Source organism: Lepisma saccharinum, chromosome 7 (genome assembly GCF_977018435.1).
Source record: "Lepisma saccharinum chromosome 7, izLepSacc3.1, whole genome shotgun sequence".
Taxonomy (NCBI): Eukaryota; Metazoa; Arthropoda; class Insecta; order Zygentoma; family Lepismatidae; genus Lepisma; species Lepisma saccharinum.
This window is the reverse complement of record NC_139235.1, coordinates 53,952,372-53,966,970: the sequence shown is the minus strand read 5'-3', so window position 1 is coordinate 53,966,970 and position 14,599 is coordinate 53,952,372. Positions and strand designations below refer to the sequence as shown.

Sequence of the window (14,599 nt, the reverse complement as noted above, 5' to 3'; positions counted from 1 at the left end):
CTGCATAGAGGATTCCACCTCAGAGTTTGAAGTTAGCGACGATTTTGATGATGCAGATGAATTTGAAGATTTGGAAGGTAGGTTATATTCATAATAATTATTGTCGACAATATAAACAGTGTTGCAAACTCTAGTATTTTATGAATGAAGTGAGAAGAGGTAATTATTTGGGTCTATTCATCTTGCCTCTTGCTTGATTCTCCTACATGCACTGATGTATTTTTAGTTTTTCCATTTATTATTTTGTATAGTGTATGTAAAATGAAAATTTATTTAATTTATTTAGTTTACTTATTTATTTCTTTAATTTTTACAGATGACGCAGAACCAACTGATACATCGTCTGGTCCTGTCCTGCAGCCACTTTTTCATACAAACGATAATTACTTGTAATTTGTAATTATTTTTTGTTATGTGCACATAAGAAGTATTCTTATGCAAGATTCAAAAGATGTATTGATAGTTTATGTAGTTAATTATTGAAATTTCCAGATTACGAACTTAAAGTATCTCTATATTAACATTTGTTACAATGTTGTACTTTTTTCTTCTTCACAAAACATTGCTGAAAAAATATTAAAAAACGTCTGAAAATGAAAATAAAATTTAACAATTTTTTTTTCATTGAAAAGAGGAAGTTTTGTAGATTTAAGAAATATGTGGTAAATAAAAACAAATTTAAAATATTTTTTCTATGATTTTTTTTAAAAACAACCAAAAACTGCAGACCAGAGGTAACAATGCTGTATTATGATTCCAGACCCGAATGTGTTAAATGCATTTGTGGATTTGTGATAGATGGCGCTGTAATCGCAAAATGAAATATTGCAGAAATGGTAAATAAAAAATGCACTTTTATTCGCAAAATGACGTGAGGCATGTTGAATTTTTATAAGAAACTGCATTTAGCATAACCCAGGAACAATGATGTGGATGTAGCAGTATTTTGTTCCCATCGGGGTGCTTTTTTAATGTGAGTCCCCTTGCCTTTCACCATCGGGGTGCTTGTTTTAGGTGAGTCGCCTCGCCTCTCACCATCGGGGTGCTTGTTTTTAATAATCATTTTACAATAAGTGCTTGAAAATGTCACCACCCACATCGATACACTGATTTATCCCCACTTGGAATGATTGGACACAACTAAGAAGCGTGCCCGGTGAAATCTTTCGACATGCATTGGTGATTCGCTCAACCATGTTCTCACGCGTTGTTGGCAGTTCATTATAAACTTCACTCTTCACATAGCACCACAAACAAAAGTCAAGCGAAGTAAGATGTGGCGATCTTGCAGGCCAAAACAGTGGACCACCTCTTCCGATCCACCGACGGTTGTACATGCGATCTAATACTTCCCGTGCTGCAACAGAATAATGTGCTGGACAACCGTCATGTTGAAACCACAATGTTTATCGCACGTCTAAGGGAAGGTCTGCAAGCAATACTCTAAGTTTGCTCTGCAAGAAGTTTCGATATTTCTCACCATTTAAGTTCCCATCGATAAAATATGGACCAATAAGTTTATCACCAATTATTCCACACCAAACATTTACATTCCAAGAGCGCTGATGTTCAACTTGGCGTAACCAATGCGGGTTTTCGACACTCCAATAATGCATGTTGTGTCGATTAATCGTACCGTGGTGTGTAAAAGTAGACTCGTCAGAGAACAAAATTCGAGTAAAGAAATTGGGGTCTCCTTGTATTTGCTGAAGTGCCCATTGACAGATTGTCACTCTGTTTTGAAAATCATCGCCATGAAGTTCTTAATGCAACAAAACATGAAACGGATGATATTTTCTACGCTTCAGTATTTGGCACACAGTAGTCTACGAAATTCCCGATTCACGACTTATTTGTCGAGTACTAACGTGGGGGTTATGAGCCACTGCAGCTATTACCGGAATTTCATTATTTTCTCCAGCAATTGTTCTTCGGCGATTCCTTTTTTTTGGTTGTACAGTTCGCTTGGTGGAGAACTGTTGAACAACTCTGCGAAAAGAAGCGTGCGATCGCACCAGTTTGGAAAACGTTGACCATAAAGAATCACAGCATCATTGATATTCCTGCCACTTTCTCCATAAATGTACACCATTTCAATTTTCTCTTGCACCGTTATCACCACTACTTCCGTCCTCTTCTTCAGTCTTCAGACTTCGTGGCAGATTATGCCGTGTCTGACTAGGAAACAAGGTCAAATGGTCTTTGGGGGAAAACATGCGGTCTTGAAACATGCTCGGCAATCTGTTCAAAAACGTTGTTAACCACTTATAAAACTGTAAAACGTTGAAGATTTCAAAGCTCCGTAAAAACCTTTGACCATGTGAAAATAAACAATCTCACTTCCACGGAATGGATCGTCAAGTTAGTCGTCTTCACAGCTAATGTTGTGCTGCCGATGGCTGGTACTGGTCCCGCCCACTTGCTTCCTCCCTCCCCCCTCCTTTTCCCCGCTACTCCTGCATTATTACGTCATCCCTCCACCTTGGAACTCCTCTATTATCATGAACGCTCATTTCATTTCTTTCGTTACATTAAAGCCTATTTGTTTTTATCTTCTTCCATTTTTTTTAACATCTTTCCTCTACATTCCCTTTCTTCAACGTTTTACAGTTTTATAATTGGTTAACCTAGTTTTTAACAGATTGCCGAGCATGTTTCAGGACCGCATGTTTTATCTTACAAACCATTACACCTTGTTTCCTGGTCAAACAGACACGGTATAATCAGCCACGAAGCCTGACGAAGAGGACAGTGTTCTCGAGAATTGCACCAAATCTTACTTTTTGCGATCACAAATCCAAAAAAACAGTTTCAGACAAAACCTACGTATTTTTGTCTGGAGAATCCGAATCTGCAATAAAAAATGGGGGTTCCCATTTGAGATTTCACAGTTGCCCCTCGCCTCACCCCCAGGAGGTGGGGTGGGGGTGGAGTTTGGCATCATTGGATGAGCCCCTTCGAGATATTTCGTTGTGTCATGCTAAAAAACTCACTCAGTATATGTGGCAATATAAGACTTGCTCAAATATTTTAGCAGGGGCAGATAAAAGAGCTAGGGGACGATGGTTTCTGTTCTCGGGGGATTTTGGTACAGGACCTACAGAAGTTGTTTTTTTTTGCACCATTTGGGAAACTGCATAGAAGATAAAATCGTGTTGTAGATAATGAAGAGAGGATTTTTAAATATATCTATACATCCTTTGAAGATGTAGGGTGGGATTTTGTCTGGTCCCTATATGCACCTTTCATTAACCACCACCCAACACATGGATGCATACATACAAGGGTATCAAACCAGGGACCTCTTGATTACAAGGCAACAACACAACCACTATGCCATCGGGGAGCCCAGCCTGTATGTCGAATAAAAATGCAAGTCATTGATGGAATCATGGACAAACATGTCTGTAACAATTTCCTGAAGAATAAAGTGAAAAAAATGTCCAACAAATGGGGTTGTCACGTGTGTTCACATTCCAGCAGGATAACAACAGCAAACATACTGCTCAACTCAACAGGGACTGGTTGATTTTAAATGTAGTTCAAACTTCAGAACTAAATCCAATTGAGCATTTATGGACATTTTTTTAAGAAAAATGTTCATAAACATTAGTGCAAGTCAAAAGAAGATCTGAAAAGAGCCGTCGCTTTAGAGTAGGAGGGAATCAGTCCAGACATCTGCAAGACCTTGGTCGCTTCTATGCACAGGAGATGCCAAGAACTTATTAAGGCAAAGGGTTATGCATCTGGCTATTAAACTGTCATATTTTTAACATTTTTATGTGTGTTTTTTTTGTTTTTATTGCAACTGTACAGACAGAAATTTGACATCAAAGTAACATGTTTGTGCTAAACTGTATGATTTTGCATTATTAATAAAGTTTATGGGGGAACAAAGGGTTGTAAAGAAATCACCATGTGTGTTATACCTACATGTAGGGAGAATACCTAATGTACTAAGGCTTATTGTAATTTTTGCTTTCGTTTACTTCTCACACTTCGTCTGTACAAACAACATTGTGAGTAACTGTATATTCATGTATTCATTCTAAACTATGGGACAATATCAAACCATACAACAATTGCAGGTACATAGATTTTTCTGTATGCTTTGGTATACTTGGAGGCCACAACGGTTCCCTGACAACGAATTTCTTAAGTAGATATCTCTTTCTTTCTTCTTCTAATGAACCTGCATCAAGACAGAATGCCAACATTTTAGTTTGTATGAAAGCCCTAGCCATTCTATTCAAAATTAAACAAACTTCAAGGCTTTATGACATATAGTTCTCTTTTCATATTTTTAAAATAACATATCCACTCATTTGAAAACCCCACACTTTAAAATTCATATCAATTAAAAAATAAAAACAGCTTTTAACAACCGTAAAATACCCACACTGATTTGTAATTTGGGTATGTTCTATCTTTATATGTTTATAAAATAACAAAACAAACATAACTGCCATATCATCTGTAGCTTTGGAAATATCATCTGTAGGTTTGGAAAAGTGACATGTTTAATGGTGCCAGCACATATACGAGGTCTGTCCAGAAAGTTTGTGATTTTTTTAAAATTATGTACCAATAATTGGATCTGAATTAATCTTGGACAGCCCTCTAGCATCACATTTTGTGTACTATGGGCTGAAAAGTAGTTTGATCTAGCAAACGTTTAAAAGAAGGTTGCAATTCTGCTGTAGATGATGCCTCTTCATGAAGATCATCAATGTCAAAGACTTATTCATTGTGCAGAAAATTAATGAAGTAATATTTTCCAACCATTGCCTGACAGTTCATGGAAGTAGCTGAAGAGGTTAACATCTCAAAAACTGTGTCTTGAGATTCTGACCTACATTTTTGGAATGCACCGCCTCATAGAAAGAAATTGTCACGATTGTTGTCAAAGGATCAAAAGCAGACACTACTAGAAGAGAGGTTTTGGTCAAGAACTCAATGACACTTGTTTCCCAATCTCCAGATTCAAAGGACTTCTTTTTGTTCCCCAAATTTAGATCTCAGAACCTTCAGCTTGTGAAAGTGATACATTGCCACCAGGCCACCTTTAGGAATTGGACAATATGGTTGTCTCATGAGGCAAGCTTGGTATACTTCAAAACTTTGAAGCTCTTTTTCTCAGAAATAGCTGTCTAGTGCGCACTAGCATCCTGACACAGGGTATCCTACCACTACAGTTCCAAAACTCAATTTCTCAAGCTGTAGCCTCTCCTTGGAAGAGCGATTTTACTAATGATGATTTAGCAAAAATATCTGCAATTTGCTTCAAGTTCTTAAATTTTGCATTAAAAATATTAAATTGTAATGAAAGAGTACACATATGACATTTCTCTAAGTATAAAGAATTGAAATGAATTACTGAGAAGTTATTTCTTATTTTCATTGTGAGACAAACAGGGTCAGCGCATGCTTGCTACCCTGATATTTCATGCTACACTCCAATCATATCAACAGAGCTTTCAGGGTTGTTAGTTCAAACTCTGGCAGGACCACCATGAAAACTAAACCAACACATATGTTCCTCCAAATATGCTTAGTTTCACATGCACAGGGTGTTTCAAAAACATTTTTTTTAAACACTATGTACTTAGAAATCAAAATTAACTTCAGGTAAATTACTTACGGTAAATTTCCAAGATCTTCAATGCCGTACGCAGGGAGTGGTGCAGCTGGTTCTGTGTTGTTCACTACATAATCATAAAGAGCTAGTCTTTCATCAGCACTAAACTCTGAAAACATCCGATCAGCTGTTCTAGGTGTACACTTTCTAACCAATCCATCTCCATAACCTGTATTCATAAAGTAAAGAACAATCTGAGGTTGAATCTTGGTAAATACTAGGGCTGAGCTGATACCAGTGGTATTGGCATCGGAGAGCATCAGTCTGAATTTATTTACCAATGATTTTCAAGTGTTTTGGTTTTTCACGGAGTCTTGAAAAATGCCATGCAACACTTTCCCGAAGTCTAATTATCCTTGATATTATTCAGAGTATATTTTAATTTTGCACCAGTTTTGTGTTAAAAAAAATCTGAATTTTGTTCTAACTTAATATTCTGATGTAATTTTCAAATATTTTAGAGCAAAAATCTTGGTTACTTAATGTACATATATTGGGGAATACTTACACACTATTATTAATAAATAATTTGAACAACTTTTAATTTTTATACTTTTCAAGCATTTGCATCGGTATTGGTTGGAATCGGTGAGAGTACCGGTTCAACCCTAGTAAAAATATGTAACCTTCACACAATAGAACTGACCAATATCTTTGTTAAGGAAATTTTAACACATGTGATGGTATATCATCTGTGGAAAATACAATTGTTGCAAGAGTTAAATGCAAAAATGTTACACAATTTCCATATTAGTAAAAATATTGTACATCAGGGAAATAAATCACATCAATAATAAAAAGATACTTAACGCGGCACCTCCTTTACCTGACATTTCACATCAATGCCAATTTCTTCTGAGCAACAAAAGAAAATATCTGGGTTGAAAAATTAGGAAAAGGGGTAGACAATACCACAATGTTGATATCGTTATGACTATGGTTACGCAAACTTTTCATATGAGTAAAATAAATACTAGTTAATATAGATGAAAACACAAACAAAAATATAACTGGAGAATATTATAATTATTAATAATAATGAATTACAGGGTGATTCAAAAGTCCCACCATATTGATGGCCACCACATTGAATTCAACTCAAAATTTAAAATGGGCAGGGGGTGATATGAAAAATCAAATCAGACTAGAATTTCACGAGAAATGCAATGGCGAAGTTTTTTTGACATACCTTTAACCAGTAAAATGTTATGACTGCATGATTGTAATAAATGTCTCATTTTCCAATTGTGAGAAACCAGTGCCAGAATGTTCCGAACATGTCAGGAACACATCGATATCATACTGCTGTCTGGAGAGAGAAGTTCACCTGCCATTGCAAAATTTTGAAAAATTAGGATGCATCTTTTATTCGCGACTTTAAAAAAATTATGACATTTCATCAAATCATATGCTGTTAAAAATGTGCTGATTTCTCATTTGAAATAACGATAATGCAAAAATAGCATTGTAGAAACTGGTCACATTGTAGATACCATAATGTTATCCAACAATAGAATTGTTGTTTCTAACTGGGCATTGTAAAAACTGTAGGCATTCTTCATAACGTACCCTATGATTTTATTAAGATTGTGTTCGTTCTTCTCTAAGCTTGTACAGGTATTCATTTCTACTGAAGTGGATCTACAGGTTTGTCGCCAATATGAACGATCGTGTGGAGAAGAAAGCATCATCAAGCCTGCGAATAAGGCATACTTACGATGCAAGATTCAAACTTGCAGTTGTTTGTTACGCTAAAGCCACAAGCACCAGAGGGGCTGAAAGGAATAATGGACTTGACGAATCTAATGTGTGATGTTGGGTTCTGCTGAGCCGAAACTAAAAAATGCACTTCAACGAGAAGATCTTTCAGGGGACCAATTTTCTTTTCTTCCCTCGGCTTATATTAGTTTATTTTTCTTTCCCCTCCCCCCCCCCTTCAAATTTTAGGGTGCGGCTAATATTCATGCCAACACGGAAATTTTAATGAACGATACCCCCCACCAGATTCAGTGCCACATGTGACAGTCGCACCATTAGCCCAAAAGTTTCGGGAGATAGGATCAGGCAATAACAGGTGACTTCCATTGATGAAGAAACAGCCACAGAAGTCCTGGCTTCATTTGCAAAGTCCGCAAAACATATCACACACCGATTATGACAAGAATGTGGTGTTAGTCAACCATCAATCATTTGTATCTTGATGCCCCTATAAACTTCAGCTTCAACTTCATCTCAGTGAGGATGATCTGGATCGTGGAGTTGAATATTGTGAATGGTGTTTTGGACAATTACACAACTGTCATATGCGACACTGGATCTCATTGGAGGTGATGTTGATAAATCATCTGCAGTGGCACATGAAGTTCTCCCCCCCAGACAGCAGTACTTTCTTTAAGTGTTCTTCACTGGTTAAGGATACACCGAAAAAACCTTCACCATTGCATTTCTTGTGAAATTCTAGCCTGACCTGATATATCACATCACCCATTTCCCATTTAAAAAATTTGAGTTGAATTCAATATGGCGGCCACCAATATGGCAGACGTCCGCTTGGAACACACAAATATGGTACCCTCTAGGTCTAACCTGTTTGTACCCAGTCTAACTCCTTTACATCTTTTTAGGGGTTGTTCAAGGACTATTGAATCAACCTGTAATATTCTACTTGTATTTAATATAGGCTTATCAGTTTATTTATTTTGTATATCTTATGTCACACTTACACATCATTACATTAAACCTGAATAATGTTTAGATGAAATGGATGAAGGTAGAAAAGGCAGGAAAATCCATGTCAAAGCCAGAACTCAAACCTGGAACCAAGTGTTTTTATTTTTAATGCCTACTGATTCAACTATACCAACCAGTATATTGTTCTCTTAGTAAATTAACAATTCTAATGATCTGACATTTTTCAAAGTAACTATGATAGTGTATATTTGTCTATTATTATTAAAAATGCACAACACATCCATCTTTTTTATGTAAATCTCTAAATGTTCAATTTCATCTTCTGAGACAAAACACATGATCTAATATGATTTAAAAACTGTAAGTATAGTTTTTAACGTCCTTTTTTTTATATTCTGGAATTGTGAGTAATACGCATCAAACCTACAAAATGCTAATATGATTTGCTTATTTTTATTCGGTGTTACTCTTCTGCACTTTGGGTAATTATGACAATGAGAATGAGAGATGATATGATGCAAAGAATACCATACTTGGGCCACAATTCGAACCCGGGACCTCTGACAGTGTCCCTTCATCAATTTCATTGTGTCATTACTCAATGTTCTTCTTGAAGGTTCGCATAACCACTTTTTTACATGCAAAATAATCTAACACAGTTATTTTTAGTGGTTTTTATTTGATTTTATCTGTGACGTTTCATTCTGGTTTCCTAGAACATTCTCAAGCTACACATACAACACCACCTCACATGGGCTAGTCACTCTACACTTCTGAAGTTGTGTTGTTGTATATGTAACTTGAGAAAGTTCTGGGAAAACACAATGAAACGTCGCAGATAAAATAAATTTAAAAAAAATATAATAAAATAACTGTGTTAGTTTATTTTGCGTGTCATTACTCATCTCATCTTTGTGATTAGTTAAAACTGGCACAAAAGCAAAGTAAAACAATCAATCACTCTTGATTATGTTTTAACTATACATGCTATAATTATGAATATGGACAAAATAATGGTTCACAATGTATTTATTGTATTTTACAAATGCAAATCCATATGTAAAAAATGATTTTTTTTCTTTGTTGAAAATTTTCTAAATTAAAAATATGAACTACAAAACTTGCAATGTTCTGTAGATGAAAAATCATATATTACATTCACCTGTGACTGGTCTATCACCCAAAGGAATGTATTGTATACAGGGTGGTGAAAAGGTTCAGAGGCTTATTTTGAGCTATTTTCCTCGTGATATTTGCATTTCTCTAAAATATATGTGTTCCTTTTAATTCTTTATTTAATATTAGACTAGAAACTGTGATCATATTCATTTCCTTACCGATGAAATGAAACAAAAGCAATTGGAAAAAGTATGTTATTCTTCAAAATTCTTAATTTTACTGATGAGAAGATTTTCACCGGGGGCATGTGTACAACTGTCAAATTTACAGTCAATTACTGAAGAAGGGACAGAAGAATTCTGTTGCTGCAAAAGTTGTCTCTGTCATTTTACGGTATCTGTGGTGGCTTTGGTACCATTTGAGCAACAATAAAAATGTATTTTGTGTTCATTAATTACTAGAAAAGGTTAACAGGCACAAATGTGAATCAGGCTACTATATGTACTTCACACTGTGGCACTACGCATTCACATTATTTACTTATTTACTTTAAATGTAATGATAGTCATCAATTCTTAATTTACCCAGTATTGTGTGGTAATGCAATGGCATACAGTATTCCAGGACAAGCATGTAGCATTTTCGGCTACCAATGAGGCTCATACCAGTGTACACCTAAACGGTACATACTAGGTTGAAAATTCAAGTACTTTAGATTGAAACTCACCATTTCCAACAACTTCCTCCCCTCTTTTCATTTTTCGCTATGTGCACTAATAACAGAGTTGCCTATGGGACCATACTTTTGAATCATCCTGTATTTCTAAAAACTGGGAATGTAAACATAAGCTTCATGTACATTAATTCAAACAATATTGTACTTTATTCCTGTTTAACTTTTACTTTTGAATTATAGGAATTTGTCTATGAAAATATGTTACCTAACCTATCCTAAATCTAATATAACTCCTGATACTATTGGCGTCCCATTCTTGAATTTTGCACAGTTATTGAGTAATAGTGCATGTATGACACATAAACTTTGTTAGTGTTTTAAGTGCATTTTATGCACAGTACAACTAATTGGAACTGGACCTACAGTTTAAAGTGGGATCCGAACCACTATGTGCCTCCACTGGGTATCCAATCCGGGACCCCTTGATTACAATGTGACAACGCTACCACTGCGACATCGGGGAGGCCCGTATGACACATAATTTCTTCAAGGACCCATGTCTTCTTTTTGAACAGCTGGAAGTAGCCTCCTCAATGGTTGCAACCAAATGACCTTGGTTCTTTCCTTGTTGATAGGCAAGACTTGGCATTCAATTTACTTCAACAAAAGACAACTGATTTCAGTCTTTCTGCCACTTCATCCCTTGTACTTCGTCTATCAGAATTGTCAATATGTACATTTACATGAAGATTCTGAGGATTTTTCGCTTACATTTGACGTACGAGCAGGATTTGGACTTAAAACTTACCTTCATACAAATGAGCAAAAATCATCTTCCAAGACGACAATATTATTTTACTATTCATAGCTACAATTAAAATCAGTACTTTCTCTCTATATACCGTATTTACTCATGTATAATGCACACTTTTTTCCAAAATTTTTACCATCAAAAACTGTGGTTTCTATTATGCACGGAATACTTCAGACAGCCAACATTAAAACCATACATGTTTCCATTATGTCACTGTGTAAAACAGGTATAAATCAACAAGCGCAAATACAACTTACTAGGTTGGATTTCTACAGTAATAAATTTTTTTAAAAAAAACACTGTAAAAATTGAAATGGCCATTTTCCATGATTGTTCACTTTGTAACAGAATGTTTTGTGACACTGAGAAAAGCAGCATGTGTTCTGGCAGAATTCGAAAGCGCACCTCTCGTCACACAGAATATGTACCAGCGATATTGGTTGGGTGAGAAATAATAGAAAATAACTTCCTGGGTGCTGCAAATCCATAACATAATTTTGCTCTCACTTTCTTCTTCTACTACAGAATAAACACGGTGGTTACAGAAGTGAAACCTTTGGGACACTATACACAGTGGAGGGAGAGAAGGAGGTTCTGTGGGTATACACAAGATGATATTTTCTCTTGGTCACATAGAAACAGGTGTGACTCATTGAATAGGCATACTGCCATTCACTCTTGATTGGCATAGCAACAGCTTTACGACCTACAACTAACAAAGCCATTTCTTGTACCTGAATTGTACTGCACATTATGTATGAGACATGATTGTTTGTTGCTTTTCCCCATCAAAAACTAGGGTGTGTATTATGTGCATTACATGCGTAAATACGGTAAGTATCAATCTAAGTATAAGTTATCTTTGTTGTGATAAGAGCACACAATTTTGAAAACTTAACACGCCATACATAAAGGATATTCAAAAAAGGATATAGGTTACATAATACACACACACAAAGATCCTGCAATACTCACTGGTGATTTGCTGAAATGGTAAAGCCAAATTAAATATAACAGTGTTGTAATTCTTGGATATGATACTCCCACATCATTTACATACAGTCATGAACAAACTTCAAGCTTTTATTGAAATTAATGACATACAGTGGAATTGTTACAACCCAGATGAGAGCTATTCAGAAATCAACTTCCGATTGGCTCGTAAAAAGCAATACATAACTGCAGTGACATGGTACAGGCTCAGTAGCCAGCAGTAATATGTAATCACACTCCACACACAACCGCAGTCCATTTGCATCAACAGTGCGCACGTAGGAACTTTGTGTCGTGTTTATGGCAATGACATTATGATAGTGCTGTAAGAGACTGGTGCATGAAATGTACGGCAGGGTGTGCAGATGTGCATAATGAGGGAGGCCAAGGAAGACATTCAAGTGTGACTGATGAACTCGTCCGACAGATTGAAGAAATCGTGCAAGCAAAATGCCATTTCACAATTTCACAACTCTCTGAGGAATTTCTTCGAATTTCCATGACACAATTGATGATGAATTTTGGCTGCATTTACTCCTTCTGCTTGAAGGAATCAAATCACACCATGCACCTCACAACTATGGGGGAGTATGAGGGAGCAGTAATATGAGCGTTCATGTTTGTCAGTTGCTACTCATGCACTGTTGACGTAAAATGACTGCGGTTGTGTGTGGACTGCAATTACACATTACTGCTGGCTACTGCGAATGCGTCATGTCGCTGCAGTTAGGTATTGCTTTTTACGAGCCAATTGGAAGTTGATTTCTGAATAGTCCTAGTATGTTCATGACTGATCAATTTAACTACAGAATGCTCTTTAAACTATGGCTAAGCATAGAGTTTACATAAGCATAGATATGAAAACACTATAAGTATTTTATAGGGTTAAATCTTAAAGATAAACAAAAAAAAATCCTAAATACAACACAACTTATACTTCACTCGAATTTAAAATTAAATTATTCTATCATGTTAACATTTCTCACAATAGCAGGAAAATTGTTCTTTCTTGATGTCAAATTTGTTCCTAAATGTCAAATACACTCTTTCTATCTACGTGTGTATATATAAACTGATATGTTCATTTGTATTTGTATGTGTATCAAGGTGATTTGAAAGATCTTGGAACGAACTATATTTAAGGACTTACACTTTTCAACATTGTTTTTAAAAGGATCAGTCAGTATAAGACAAGCTACCTACATGTAAATACAAGCCACCTATGTGTAAATGTCGCAACTCGACGAAGCTCCTGCCACTGGAAGGGAGTTCCATTGTTGCCCGGCAGATGCCAGCTGTGTTGCAGGCTTGTGTGAAGCAGAGTGCCAGTGTGCGCTGTGTCAAGTGCTGACATGCAAGGACAAGCCGTCTGGTATTTCATGGAGGACAGTAAGGAAGAGCAGAGAGCAGTCATGCATTTCCTGGTGGCGGAAGAAGCTGTCTCACAGGTTGGATGATGCTATTGTTTGCGATACTGACAGAGGGTCCAGGTTGTGGATTGTCCTGCACTGACGTATTTCTGAAGAAAAACTCCAACTCCACTCCTTCCCTATACACTGCCGTCATTCGATGGTGAATGTCTTGCGTCCTAGCACCTTTCGTCACCTGCAAACGCTCAACTGCTCACTGCTCTTCCTAACTGACCTCCACGATATGCCAGACAGCAAGTCCCTGCATGTCTGCATTTCACACAGCTCACACTTGTACTGCTTCACACAAGCCTATGACACAACTGCCATCTACCAGGCAACAATGGAACCCCCTTCCAGTGGCAGAAGTTTCATGGAGCTGCAACATCTATACGTTGAGATATACGAGGTGGCCTGTTTTCCACTGACTGACCTTATATTTTGAGATTATACCATCACAGCAGAGGTGTTTCTCCAGGTTTCGAAAACAATTACAAACTACCACTTTCACTTCATCAGCTGATGGGAATGTCCTTGGACCAAGGAATATTTTCATGGAGTAAAATCCAGTAAATAAGATGGATAAAAAAATGTTCATCATTTGAGCAATGGGGTGGGCAGGGAGGGCTATATGTGGCTCTTTTTTTTTTTTTTTTTTTCAATGAAAGTTTCAACTTGTTGCAAGAGTAGAACCTGCTGTGCTAACAGAACAGGGTGGATAAAAATCATAATTTTTATTTAAAAAATCATTCTTGATTTTTATTTAAATCGGATTTATTTTAAACACACTTAAAATTGCTTCTATGGTTTTCTGGTAAACGGCCTTCTAAAATATTTGAAAAGTTTAATTAAAGCAAATTAAAATTATTTATAAATATTAGTTGCTGAGATTACACCAGCAATGTTGGAGAAGGTGTTTCGGGCTGTGTTGGATCAGCTGCATCTGTGTCTAGATTTGAGGGGTGGTCACATTGAGTTACACTGATATTGTGTCCTACTGTGATATGCTTTTCAGTGTTTGTGCAATAAATCCTGTTCATGTAGAAATGTATAGCGACTTTGTAATCACCCTGTTAATCAGGTTGATTTAAATTACAATATAAATCAATATTTAAATTGCGTGATTCCTTAAAAATAATCACTGATTTAAATCACTTTAAATAAATAATTTATAGAATAATGTACAAAAGGATTTTGTAGACATCAGAATCACTTTTGGTGAAAGTACATTAATCTTGAAATCATTTAATGGTGTTTCT

General features: G+C 36.2%; 1 protein-coding gene across 1 annotated transcript in view; it reads right to left on the bottom strand.

Annotated features, from left to right (window-relative positions):
* Nucleotides 1-14,599, bottom strand: part of LOC145989858 (U11/U12 small nuclear ribonucleoprotein 48 kDa protein-like) — an 83,643-nt gene that overhangs the window by 20,894 nt on the left and 48,150 nt on the right. Inside the window, exon 4 of the mRNA XM_083125318.1 lies at nucleotides 5,642-5,807. Within this exon, the coding sequence (XP_082981444.1) occupies nucleotides 5,642-5,807 (166 nt within the window). The remainder of the gene's footprint in view (nucleotides 1-5,641; nucleotides 5,808-14,599) is intronic.